This window comes from Empidonax traillii, unplaced genomic scaffold, assembly GCF_003031625.1.
Source record: "Empidonax traillii isolate 1590-97213 ecotype Southwest subspecies unplaced genomic scaffold, ASM303162v1 scaffold571:size529327, whole genome shotgun sequence".
NCBI lineage: Eukaryota > Metazoa > Chordata > Aves > Passeriformes > Tyrannidae > Empidonax > Empidonax traillii.
This window is the reverse complement of record NW_020955764.1, coordinates 479,070-491,232: the sequence shown is the minus strand read 5'-3', so window position 1 is coordinate 491,232 and position 12,163 is coordinate 479,070. Positions and strand designations below refer to the sequence as shown.

Below are 12,163 nucleotides of genomic sequence, written 5' to 3'. Positions count from 1 at the left end.
TTTGCTTTTCTTGTTCTGTAGGCAAGGAGAAATCCTTTCCATAAGCTTTAAAAAAGGCCTTGTATTCACCAAATTGAGCAGTACATATTGTTTTCAGAGCAAATACTTCTGTGGGTTGTATATTCCTAATAGAATATTAGCTTTAGCTGGCAGGTGGCATTAGAAATCCTCTGTGGATCAAATATAGTGCAGTAGCTAAAGCCAAGTGTGGTTTTCAACTTCTTTTTTTATCAGCAAGTAAGCTTGACCCTAAAATTAAACTCTTTCAGAATGAGGTTTGGTTTTTTTTTAATTAGGTCAGTTAAGTATTTTTAAAAACTAAAGGTTGGATTACAACACCCTGAACCCTTTCTGCAGTTGGAATTGATTGTGCCCAGGGCTGACTGCAAGAAAAGGGCCGTGGACTGAAGGGCATAAAAGACACAACTATTTTTGTTTTCCTTGACAGCTCTTCTTACAGATGTGAGGTACACAATGTGTGTATAAACAGCACATATATATGGGTCTGTACAGCTTTTCTAGTCCTGTTTTTTGAGCAGTATTAAGTATTTAATCAATCAGGGGCCTTCAGTCTCAAACACAATCAGTTGGCATTTTCTCTTCATATATAATTCAAAGGTTATTGTTTTATGAAAGGTTATTGCTATATTTTTTGCTGTATTTGTTTAAGTTTTTGTAACCCTTGAGAGAAGGAGGCAGGAGCAAGTGCATTCCATTGATAATTCACTTCACCCCTAACAGGATAAAACACATTTGAAAATTTAAATGAGCAAGAGCCAGTGTATAAACAGGGTAACTGTCAACATTTCCAGAAAATTGCTTTCCTCTCTTAAATAAAATTGACTAGAAAATGCATTTTTCAAATCTGCTCTGCTTGTGCATGGCAGTTGCAAACAGGCAGTTTAAGTTGCATAGCAGGGAAATGGAAATGCTTGTGAGGTATGGAAATATGCACAGTATCAAAAACAAGAGGACAACCAAAATGCTGGTACAGCTTGTGTCCGCTTTCATATGATCTGACAGTGCACTTTTCTGATCAACAAGCATAAAAGATTAAATCCCCCATTTAATTATGTTTCTTAACGTAGAGTTGTTATAATTATGTTCCTTAACCACATAACCATATAAAATGTGTGTATTTGTGTCAGTGAAAGGCAAGTTTATAACTTACCCTGCAGAAGTTCTGAGTTCTGGCTTTTGCTGACCTTAGTTATTTCAGATTTCAGAGGTGAGCTGAGGGAAGGTGTAACTTCATCTGGACAAGGATGTCTTGTCTGGGCTTTGCAGTTAAGACCTGTAGATTATACAGCAAGTGAATATTTAGACTTTAAGCATGTAAAGATTAAAACATCCACTTAACCTTACATGCTTGGAATGATCTCTCTGAATTCAGCAGGACTAAGGTTGATATGCAAAGGTCAGCATGCCTGAGTCTTTGTCATTTTAATCAGTAAATGCCTCAGAACAGAGGCCCTAATAGGGCTTGTCCAGTGACTGCTGTCAGGGGGTTGGAACTGCCAGTTGTTATGGCAGTGCAGACAATTAATGTGGATAATTATTACAGTGATAATGTATATACCAACAAGATGTTACTGGGCATAAATTAAATACAGCTATATATGGCACAACCCCCCCAAACATATACTTAGGATCTTGAGTGATGATTGAAAGCAACTCAGGTGCCATGTTCTAGTGAGTGTCCATCCATCAGCAGGCTGTGCCATGACACACCCTCCCCTCCCTGCAGACACGACACTGCTGCTCTCATGGATTTAATTTCCAGTATCCAGTCCCATAGCTGACAGGTTGTAACTCATCGTGCCATGCTGACTCAGCCACTTGCAAGTGTCTGGTCACACACTCTATGAATGTTTCTTGTAGCTCCTGTTGCTATTGATTATTTTTGTCTTGTTCAAGCTTCACTTAAAGCTGAGAGAAGAACATGCAACAAAATGATATGGATAATCAAGTAACTGTGAATGAGCTTCACTGTGCATTTGCCACATATTGCTGCTATTCTGATTAAAAACCAACCTGCCTGAAGTGTATTTTCCATTGGATGATCTGTGCAGAGGGAGAGGTGCCTGCATGTATTGCTCTGCAGTTGCTTACTAGGCAGTGGAAACGGTTTGGGTGCATTAAGATAGCCTGCCAAGGTCAGTTCAGTACAAAACTTATTACTGCTTGTGTTTGGGTCTAGTCTGTAGATCCCATCAACAAAATACACGCTTATAAAAAGGATATAGAAGTTAGAAATTTAACAGTGATGTGTGTTTATTTTCCTCCCCCAGATCTGCAAGAGCAAAGCCAAGGAGTCCCAGCAGTATTACCACAGCCTGTCTATCCGGCAGAGCCTGGCTATCAACTTCAACATCCAGCAGGACTGTGGCCATTTCCTCGCTGAAGTGCCCGTCCGCCTCCTCCCGTGGGAGGACGAGGACGCGCCCGACGCGGAAGAAGAAGAAGAAGACCGGGAAGAAGAGGAGAAGGAACCCGAGCAAAAGAACAGAGACGCGGCTTCCAGCGGAGAGGCTGCGGCCAAAGAGAGCTCCAGCAGGCAGGGCACCTTGAGCAGGCCCCGCAGCCGCGTCGTGGTCATCACGCGGGAGGTGCCGCACCTCACCGTGGCCGACTTCGTGCGCGAGTCCGAGCCCCGGCACGCCAAGAGCCCCGACCTGTACGAGAGGCAGGTGTGTCTGCTCCTCCTGCAGCTGTGCTTGGGCCTGGAGCACCTGAAGCCATATCACATCACACACTGTGACCTGCGCCTGGAGAACCTGCTGCTGGTTCATTCCAGACCGGGAGGCAGCCCCCTGAGTCCCGAGGCCGCGGAGCTGAGTCCCGGCGCCGCCTGCCCAGCCAGGCTCATCGTGAGCAATTTCTCCCAGGCCAAGCAGAAGAGTCACATGGTGGATCCAGAGGTCCTACGGGATCAGTCCCGGCTGGCTCCGGAAATCATCACCGCGACACAGTACAAGAAGTGTGATGAGTTCCAGACCGGCATCCTCATCTACGAAATGCTGCACTTACCCAACCCCTTCGATGAGAATCCAGAGCTGAAGGAGAAGGAGTACACTCGTGCCGATCTCCCTAAGATTCCTTGCCGTTCCCTTTACTCTCAAGGGCTTCAACAGCTTGCCAGCTGCCTGCTGAATCCCAACCCTTCAGAGAGGATCCTGATATCAGAAGCCAAGGGAATCCTTCAGTGTTTGCTTTGGGGCCCACGTGAGGACTTGTTCCACGCTCTGAGTACCTCTTCCAACCCCTCGCGGAGAGATGCCATCCTTCAGAACTGGCTGGATATCAAAAGGACGCTGCTGATGATCAAGTTTGCAGAGAAGTCCTTGGAGAGGGACTGTGGAATTATTCTGGAAGACTGGCTTTGTTGTCAGTACCTGGCTTTTGCCACTACAGACTCGCTTCATCGCATTGTGAGAATCATGAAGCAGCACTAGTTTGTAGAGCCTGTTGCTTTTCATGAAGCACCCTCACCTCTGCCCCTGCCCTCACTCCAGCCTGCACTAGGGCTCACATTTTGTACAAGTGTTACAAAGCAGCCTAGATATCAAAGCCAGCAACTCTGAGCAAATAGGTTCTTATTGGAGGAATTGCATCCTATAACCAGTATGACAGAAACTTGACTTTTTTTGCCAGGCCTGTTAGGGATTGATTATATATGCATGACTGCATTCAGATCAGACAGTATGTGACTTGATTCGTATCTGGCAGAAAAGGAGAGCAAAACTTTGATACCACTATTTCTACCACTGCAGTAAACAAATTGCCCTCCTCTTCTGGGTACTCTCTGTCCTTTCCTGTGTAGCATTGGTTAGTGAATAGCAGTGACCGTAAGCGGAGATGGATTAGCTCTGAATGTGAGATGAACGATCCACTGTGCCACAAAACACTCACTTGCTTCCATTCCAATGACCACACAAAATTTCTTCCCAGCTTACTCGGTCCCCTACAAGTGGGCTGTGCTCCTCTTTCCTTTGGTCTCAGCCAAACAGACTTCACTGTATTTTCCTCCCCAGATGTGTTTTTCCTGCTGACTGTGGCAAGTGTCAGTGGGCATCTGTGTTCAGTCCCCTTCCCTCCTTCTCTGCCTCACTGCCTACCCATACCCTGTCTAACCATGGATCCATGAGTTCAACAATGCTGCCTTAACCAGACCATTACCCTTAGCTTAAGACCTCTGCATTAAAAAGCAGAACATGCACACTTTGTCTATCCCATTTCCTGGGTGCCACTCACCAGTCTGGACTGTTGATGTACTGTAGCCATAACTGCATTTATACAAGAACAAGACAACGGTGGGCCACTGAAATTCCCCCTCCGTCACAAAAGGCACTAAAGCCTGACTTGAAATGGATAGGACACACATAACCTTCTCTGACAATCACTGCTAGGAATCGAGGATGAAAATAACAGCCACCTCTTCGGTTTTATTTTGGTCTGCTCTTGTCACTTGTGCCATACTGCAAAATGGGGCTGGAATTGGCTCTGCTGGTTTGTTGGCAGGAGATGGAAATGTTCGAAGCTTGTCTGTGTGTCGCTAACAGGCCACGTGGAGACGCTTCCACTGCAGACATTCTCTGAAGGGTAAAAACAAGGGGGCAAAAACACTGTTGGTAAATTATTGAGAGAGCTGTTAAGTTTGGCAGCCACAACTGACAGTATCGTGGTCTGTGTTCCCCGCAGCAGCGTTTGGCTGCCTGTCTCTTGTCTGTTGTAACCAGTGTTTTCTGATGCTGCAACAGACAACACCCTAAAAATGGAATGTTGTCAGAAGAGCTCAAAGAGCACCACAGACAGAGTTTTGGATTAGAGGAGGAATTAACGAGGATTAAAGAGTCAGAATTTCTAAAAACTCAACCTGAAGGAGCTTTTTCACTTTTAAGAGGCCACTGCTGACTTCCTTCCGTGCCCTAACAGCCATTTCCCATGGAACCTGTGCAGTTTGTACAGACAATACCTTTGCTCAGTATTGCCAGGCTATGAGTTGTTTCCTGAATCACTCTGAAGAACTGATCTGGATGCAGGGAAAAAAGTGATCCTGAACATTCTGACCCAGGTGATGGAAAGCAGACAGCCCTAGTTACGAGCCTGTGCTTCTCTCCTATGGATCTATGTGCAATTCTTGTATTATTTTTTTTAAAGCTGTACATTACAGTGTTCACTTTACACACCAGCCTTTACCTGAAGCTAGATCTGCAGCCCCTTCCTTTACTTTGCTGGCACATAAATGCACAGATACCCATGTGTTCTTTTTTATGGACTGATGTTTCATTTTAACTGTTAAAACTGTGAGGAATTTGTTCACTTCAGCCTTGAAACAAAATAGCCACTTTATTACAGCATATGCATGCCTGGACCAGATGCGTGGCAACTGAACAAACAGTCCTGCAGGCTTTTAAAAGTCAGCAAAACTAGCTCTGGATCCACACCCTGCAGTGGAGGGGCTGACATGTCCGTGTTGCTCTCCTCTGGCATCTCTCAGAGCTGAGCTGAGTGGCGTGTGGAAGCCTACATGGATTGTGCTGTAGTACAGACTGTCTTTGTGACCTTCCTGAAGATTTTTTTTGGAAACTTCTGATGATTATTCTTTTGTTTGATTCACCTGTATCAGTGAAGGATCAGGCAAGGATAAGGGTAATATATTTTAGTGTGATATATATATATATATATTTTTTCTCTCTCTCTCTTTTTTGCAAAAAGGTTAGGATGGCGGCATTGATGCAGAAAAACAGGACAGTGCATTAAAAGCCCAAGTGCAATGTATGTAGTCGAGGTACCTCCTCTACATCAGGAAAGAAAGTTTCTACACTACTGCTGAGCAGCTCGTAGAAGAACCTGTACAAAGAATCCCCTGTTCAGTGCAGCCCTGCTTTGTCTGGACACAGGAGGGCAATGCTCTCCCAGGTTAACCCAGCCAGCATGGCAGGTCACTCGCGTTCTCTCCTGTAGCTGTCGGTCACCGTGTGTGAGCTGCGAGTGGGGCTCCTGGTCCCCCGTGGTCTGTGTGGTGTTTGTTCCGTGGTGTGTGTGTGTGTGTGCACCCGCCCCCCCCAGCTGAGTGGGACAGGAGCCTCGGAGCACCTGCCACGGCAGCGATTCCTGGAAGCCGGTGGGTGTCTCCGTGTTTACGGACGCGTGTTCCCAGTGTCCCTTCCGTGTCAACCTGCACGCGCAGAGTTGAATTCTGAATGTTCTCCGACCGTCGGTATTAATGCAGCTGGTCCGATGCCTTTGTATCTCTTAGCTATCTACTTTCAGTTTGTATCTGTTGTGATGAACCAGTACTCATTTTAGCTCTGCAGTATAATCAAGCATGGATAGATGTTCACTACCCATCTCTTTCTTGTGCAGCACTGGGTAAACTTTAGCAATTTGTAATGTTGTGTGGTTTTTTTTCTTTAAAAAAGGAAGAACGGTCAATGTAGTCAAACCCGATCGGGCCTGAGCTCTTCCTCGAGGAGCCCTGGGGCTGACTTTGCAGATCTGCCCATAACTGATGATTGTAACCCGTGTTTGTGGTGGTTCTCCATCCTGGCACCAGACTGTGCCACGTAAATATACAAGAATGTACGCATCAAACTGATTGTAAGCAAATCCTAAGAATGCTACAGCATAATTGCTAAGCAAAAGGAAAAAAACCCGCTCTGTTTGCAACAGGATCCTGTGTATGACAGGAACAAAACCCCTGGCTGTGCATGTTAGAACTTACTTGAATATGTGCACAGATCTTGAATTTCTTTTTAGCAATGTCGCACTTTCAGTTGAGCTCAAGAAATAGGAAGAGCTGCAAATCTAAGATAACAGTATTGACTGTAAATATATATTTTTCTATTAATAAAAGCTGTCATTCAAATATTTTTAACATGAACTCTAAAGATTTTTCCAGTGCAAACTAATTTCTGGAAAAATCAAATGCTTGTTTGAAGAATTATGATGAGTGGTTTCTGATCCTATTAGAGCCATTTAAACCCTCTCTAATGTTCCAGAGAGAGCAGAGTGATTGGATTCACAATGTTTAGTGCCTTGTCAAAAACCTGAAATGTAGCTGGACAGTTGGTGGGAATCTTACTCTTTTCCTAACAGCCCTAGAAATAATCCTGCCCACATAAGGATGCAAAATACTTTCCAAAATTAAATGCTGTGCTTCGTAAGATATTGGGTCGATCTGTTCCGTGAGGTTTGTGTTTGGGGTTTATGGGACTGGGTTCCTTTAAGTTGCTTTGTAGTACAGCCTAAACCTAGAGTGACAAAACTGTGGGCTTTCAAATTTGGCATCTGCACAGGGAGAATAATAGCGGATGACAAGTCACTTGGTCTGGACTGCCCAGGCATGGAGAGAAGCCTTTTGCTTTGACAATGGTGAGGAGCTAGTGTGGGAGAAGAGGTGAAGGTGAGATGTGCTGCTCCTGCTGTAGGTAGGGGAGGTGCTGCACACAACCTCTGTTCTAACAGGAGTGCTGAAAAAAACTAACCCTGAGACGTCATGGAACATGGGTTAGGTTTGTGTTCCTTAAATGGGAATTACTTACTCGCTAATTACCTGTCAAACCTCAGATCTGATCTGGTCCATATGCATAACCAGGTGAATATATAGAGAATCTACTAGTAAAAGCTTGCCTGCAAATTTTCAGGAATGAGGGAATCCAGAAATTTCTTCTGGAGCCCCCAGAATGTCCAGACATAAGAGTCCTGGTCTCACTTCAGCATTCAGACCTGCTGAAACAGTAACTGCAGCTGGGACACCACGTTGCTGGTCCGCAGATGAAAATGTGTGGGAGCGTTTACGGAAATGTCCCACCTGAAATCTTTCACGCTCCACACATCCCAGCAGCGCCCACAAGGTAGGAACGGATCATCTTCACATGTTAACACGAGGGAATTCCCACGTGTTACAGAGCAAAATGTACTGTTTAAGTAAGTTATGTGTTAGGGTTCAGCTATGTGGAGAATTTATTCAGCAGCTTCACACTGTAGGTCCTTCATTTTAACACGTGTTTGCTGCTGAAATAAAATATGGTTCTCAATTCTTGTGCTGAGATGTCCCACCTAAATTAACTTTTTGTTTGTTTGTTTGTAATAGCAAGTAAATCCATGTGTAAATATATATTAAATAGTCCTATTTTTATTTAAATCAATTGTAACTTTTCTGAGGGATACAGTAGAAACGGAGTCAGACCTTGTAATGCACTTTCTTTTCCCCCTTTCCCCAAATTGGCTGTTTCTCTGTACAAACAGTACTTGGCCATTGTTCCCTGCCTGACTAGACCCTCAGTTTGACTCTGATTTTTGCAGAGGTGATGCTGGTTCTGCTAAAACTCCTGTAAAACCCAGAGCACAATCAGAGCCCTTCAGTCAGCGCAGAGAGAGAGAGATGTGATGTTGATTTAGTTATTCAGTAAGGTGACATCAAAGAAGTGCAGAATAGAATTTTAAATATACCTCTATAAAAATACACCTGTGGAAATACTCTGTAAACAGTCATCTGGATTCCAAACACTTCACCAGGAGAATACACCAAAACTACTTTTCAAAAGAAACACTGGAGAGAAATTTCTTTAGGGCACCCCCAACTCCGACGGGAGGAGCAAGTCTTTTTCCCTGCTGCGTTGCAGAGAATTTCTAGTAGACATTTGTATGGATTTTATTATTCACCTGGATGCAGTATTAGAAGGATGGTGATTTTGAGTGGGTGTAGAATGTAATTTAAATAATTTCCTAAAGGTCTCTTTGCATTGGTGCTCCGCTCAGCATTTACTTGGAAACCACAGAATGCTTTCAGATCAAGCAGAGATGCCAAGAGAAAATGAAACACTTCACTTACCTGTACATAAGCATTTTGCCACTCTACAGAATTTGAGAATTTGGTTTGTACTTCAGACTAGAAAGATATTTTTTTTTCCATAAATCCAAGGGGAAGAATTCAGGGATTTAGAAGAGGTTGGAGCTTTTTTATATGGAGGGAATATTGTTCATAAATATATATATATATATACACATACATATATATATGAGTGCATGTGGGCATGTCTTAATATATATATGTATGTATATAAATTTTGTATCCCAGAAGTATTCTTTGCCCCTTTTTGCTTGAAAATATATATATTATATATTGTATATATAATATATATTTAAGAGTGTGTAAATTTTTAAATAGTCATTTCATAAATAACACCTCCTCAAAAATGACTCAAAACTTCTGCTTCCTTGTCCTTTGACTTGTTGGTATTAGAAGGTTTTGCAGTTGAAATCCTTGGGTTTTTTTCTTTTAAAACTTAATTATGCTGAGCATTTAAGATTATGTTCTTGTTTTTAATAAAAGGGGGGAAATTTATTTTTAAATTAGGGATTCCAAAATCGATGGACTTTTTTAAATGGGATTTCTTTAAATGCCTCGAATAAGGGAATTTTTTTTTTTTTTTTTTAATTTCAACTCAATTCTTGTGGGTAATTTGTATTTGGAATTCCTGGTTGCATTGCTTTATCTGGTGCTTCATATTGATATTTACACATTTTTATATCAATAAGTATATAAACTTCAAGCCTTCCTTTGTGATCAGGGGCAGTTACACTCTGGTTTGCTGTGGTACTTTGCTGTGTACTCTGTGGCATTCATGTTACTGTGTAAATAAACTAGTTTTATTACACTCAAAATCGAGCTTGCAGTTGTCTCATTTCTCTCTCTTCCCAGGCAGAAGGGGTGTTTCTGAGGAGAAAAATGCACGTGGCGAGTCCAGCAAAGGACTTTTCTTTTGAGAATAGCGGGGGATGTTGCAGCAGCACCAGAGTGCAGGTACGGCAGGGACACACTGGGGTTGGGGAGGCCTTGGCCACCTCCCACCTCTGGGGTTTTCCCCAGAAGTGCCACCACAGCTGGCACTGTTTCAGCTCCATCTGGACAAGTGGCAGCAGCAGCCCAGAAATAACCAGGCCACCAGCAGCTGCTGATGGTTGAAGCCGTGCCTTGCAAGGCCTTCCTGGAGAGAGGAGTGACCTGGCACGTCAGTGAGAACGGCCACTCTGGGACAGCCCTGAGCACGAAAGGAGCTGGGCCAAAGTCACCCATTTCCCCAGTGTGGACAGGGCTTAAATGACCTGCTGTGAAGGCACAAAATTACTCTTAAGTTGAATTTTTACGTGCTGTGACAGAGCAGGAGGTTGTCTCTAAGGCAGTCATCTGCTACGGAATTCACTGCGTCTGATCTGTTACCTTGAAACATCCAACCTGATGGAGGGTGTGTGGGAAACAGATGGGATGATATGCATCTTCCACAGTCAGGCAGACACACTTCAGTGGCACCGAGATCAAACAGCTCAATTTTGCACCCAGATCTGACAGGCAGCAGCGGTGGCTGCAGATGCTAATTTGTTAGCATAGAACAGATGACACCGTGTACGTCAGAGCAGCACTTTGCTTCTGCAAGAGAGACAATCACACTGCTCACAAATGCTCTTTAAAAAAAAACCAACCTGGAAGAACACCCTGCAGGTTTTGTTCTTTGCACAGTTACGGTGGATTTGCACAGCCATGTCATCAGTTCCAGAGAGCAGAATTAGTCTGCAGGGTAACCACTACAGGCCCTTCATTTACTCCTCAGACGCTGCTTCAAAGCCTTTCAAAAGCAGTTTAAGCTATTGTCCTCATCCCTGGGAAAAAAACAAAGCTAGCTGACTCCAGAGGTGTCAGTAAACATGCAAACATGTTTAACAGCCTGATAAATATTTTGGCTTTGCCAGAGTAATCCCTGTTCACTTCCACTAAGTGCCACGGACTTAACAAGAGTTCGATTCTGCCATTTGTCAGTGGCAATCACCGCTCTGCAGGGAAAAGATAGGCAAAAAGAAGCGGAAACCTTGTCAAGACATGATAATTATACTAGTTTAACTAAAATCTGCTTGAAATTAATTTAGGGATGTTAGCACAAACTCTCTTGTGGGTGTCCTTAAGCGGTCGCAGTCTGGCGTTCTCATTTCAGCTCGTGCCAGACACGAACGCAAGGGGAGCAGATGCCTGGGTTTGGTTGATGCAGGAATGCCTGTGTCGATTTTTCACCACCTCAGAAATTTCACCCTGTGGTAGAGAGGCCCTAAGGAATTGTGTTCCTCTACCTGATGAACCTTTATTTTCTAGAAAGCCTCCACGCACCCCTTGAGCTCTGCAGGCCGCTGCTTGTGCCCAGGTTGATGAGCTCCTCACCCTGCAGTGCTTTAACCAGGCCCCGATGGAAGCAGCTCCCAAGGCAAACTCTTCGAGTGAAATGTTTGCCACAACCTATTCCTCAGAGGGAGGCTGCAGCTCCCTTTCCATTCTGAGCTAAGAAAGCTCCGTGGAGAAAGACACTTATTAAAACACCACGTTGGGCCTTCAAATCCACCTCAGCTGGTGCTGCTGCTGCTGCAGACTCAGGAGACAGCACTAGAGCCTGGTGCTCAGACCACCCCTGAGCAAGATGGGGGAAGGCTTCTTGCCATCAGCTCAGGGCTTTCCAATGAGCAAAGAGTCACTGTCTGCCAAAGAGATGCTGGAGGAGCCAAAGGAGGGCAGCCTGGAGGCCCTGAAGCAGAGAACTCGAAATAATAGCTACTGAAGGTGGGTTTTCTGTTACATCTGCTCTCTGTCACACCTCTCCTGACCCTTTGTTTTGCTGTCATTGAGGTGTTATTTTTGTTAAATTGTACCTGGCACAGTCAGGACATGCACAGAAGCAAGCCCTGGTTGTAGCAGGCAGTAGTTTAAGGGAAAATCACTAAACTCTACTTCTTATCCTCCAAAAGAGGAAGGAATGTGGAGGCTTAGTGAGAGGGTTTGCCCTTTTTGGTACCAGCCAGGAGCCCTCGTTCAACAAGCTGCTTTCTCCAGCTGCTGCCTGGTGTTTACAGGTGCTGGGATGACCCCCTACTGCCCTGCACAGCACAGCATGTAGGACAGGACAGCCCCAGGGGCAGCACCTGTGTGCAGCAGGGCTGGGGACAGCTCCAGATCTAATGTCAGGTGCCAGGCTTTGCCTGATTTCATTGGAGTCTTAATGGCCCAGATAAACTGCAGTGAATTGCAGATTAACCTTGAAAAAAGATGAAATCCCTGCAGTTTATCTGTAAGAAGCAATCTATTAACTTTGCACCTCTCCAAAGTGCAAAAGGACAT

The 12,163-nt window shown here is 44.4% G+C and overlaps 1 protein-coding gene across 2 annotated transcripts in view; it reads left to right on the top strand.

Moving 5' to 3' along the window:
* Positions 1 to 5,979, top strand: part of PEAK1 (pseudopodium enriched atypical kinase 1) — a 42,883-nt gene extending 36,904 nt beyond the window's left edge. For both annotated transcript variants that reach the window (XM_027897970.1, XM_027897971.1), the window contains one exon: positions 2,292 to 5,979. In XM_027897970.1, coding sequence (XP_027753771.1) covers positions 2,292 to 3,455 — 1,164 coding nt within the window. In that variant the 3' untranslated portion in view covers positions 3,456 to 5,979. The remainder of the gene's footprint in view (positions 1 to 2,291) is intronic.
* The last annotated feature ends 6,184 nt before the right edge of the window (positions 5,980 to 12,163 follow it).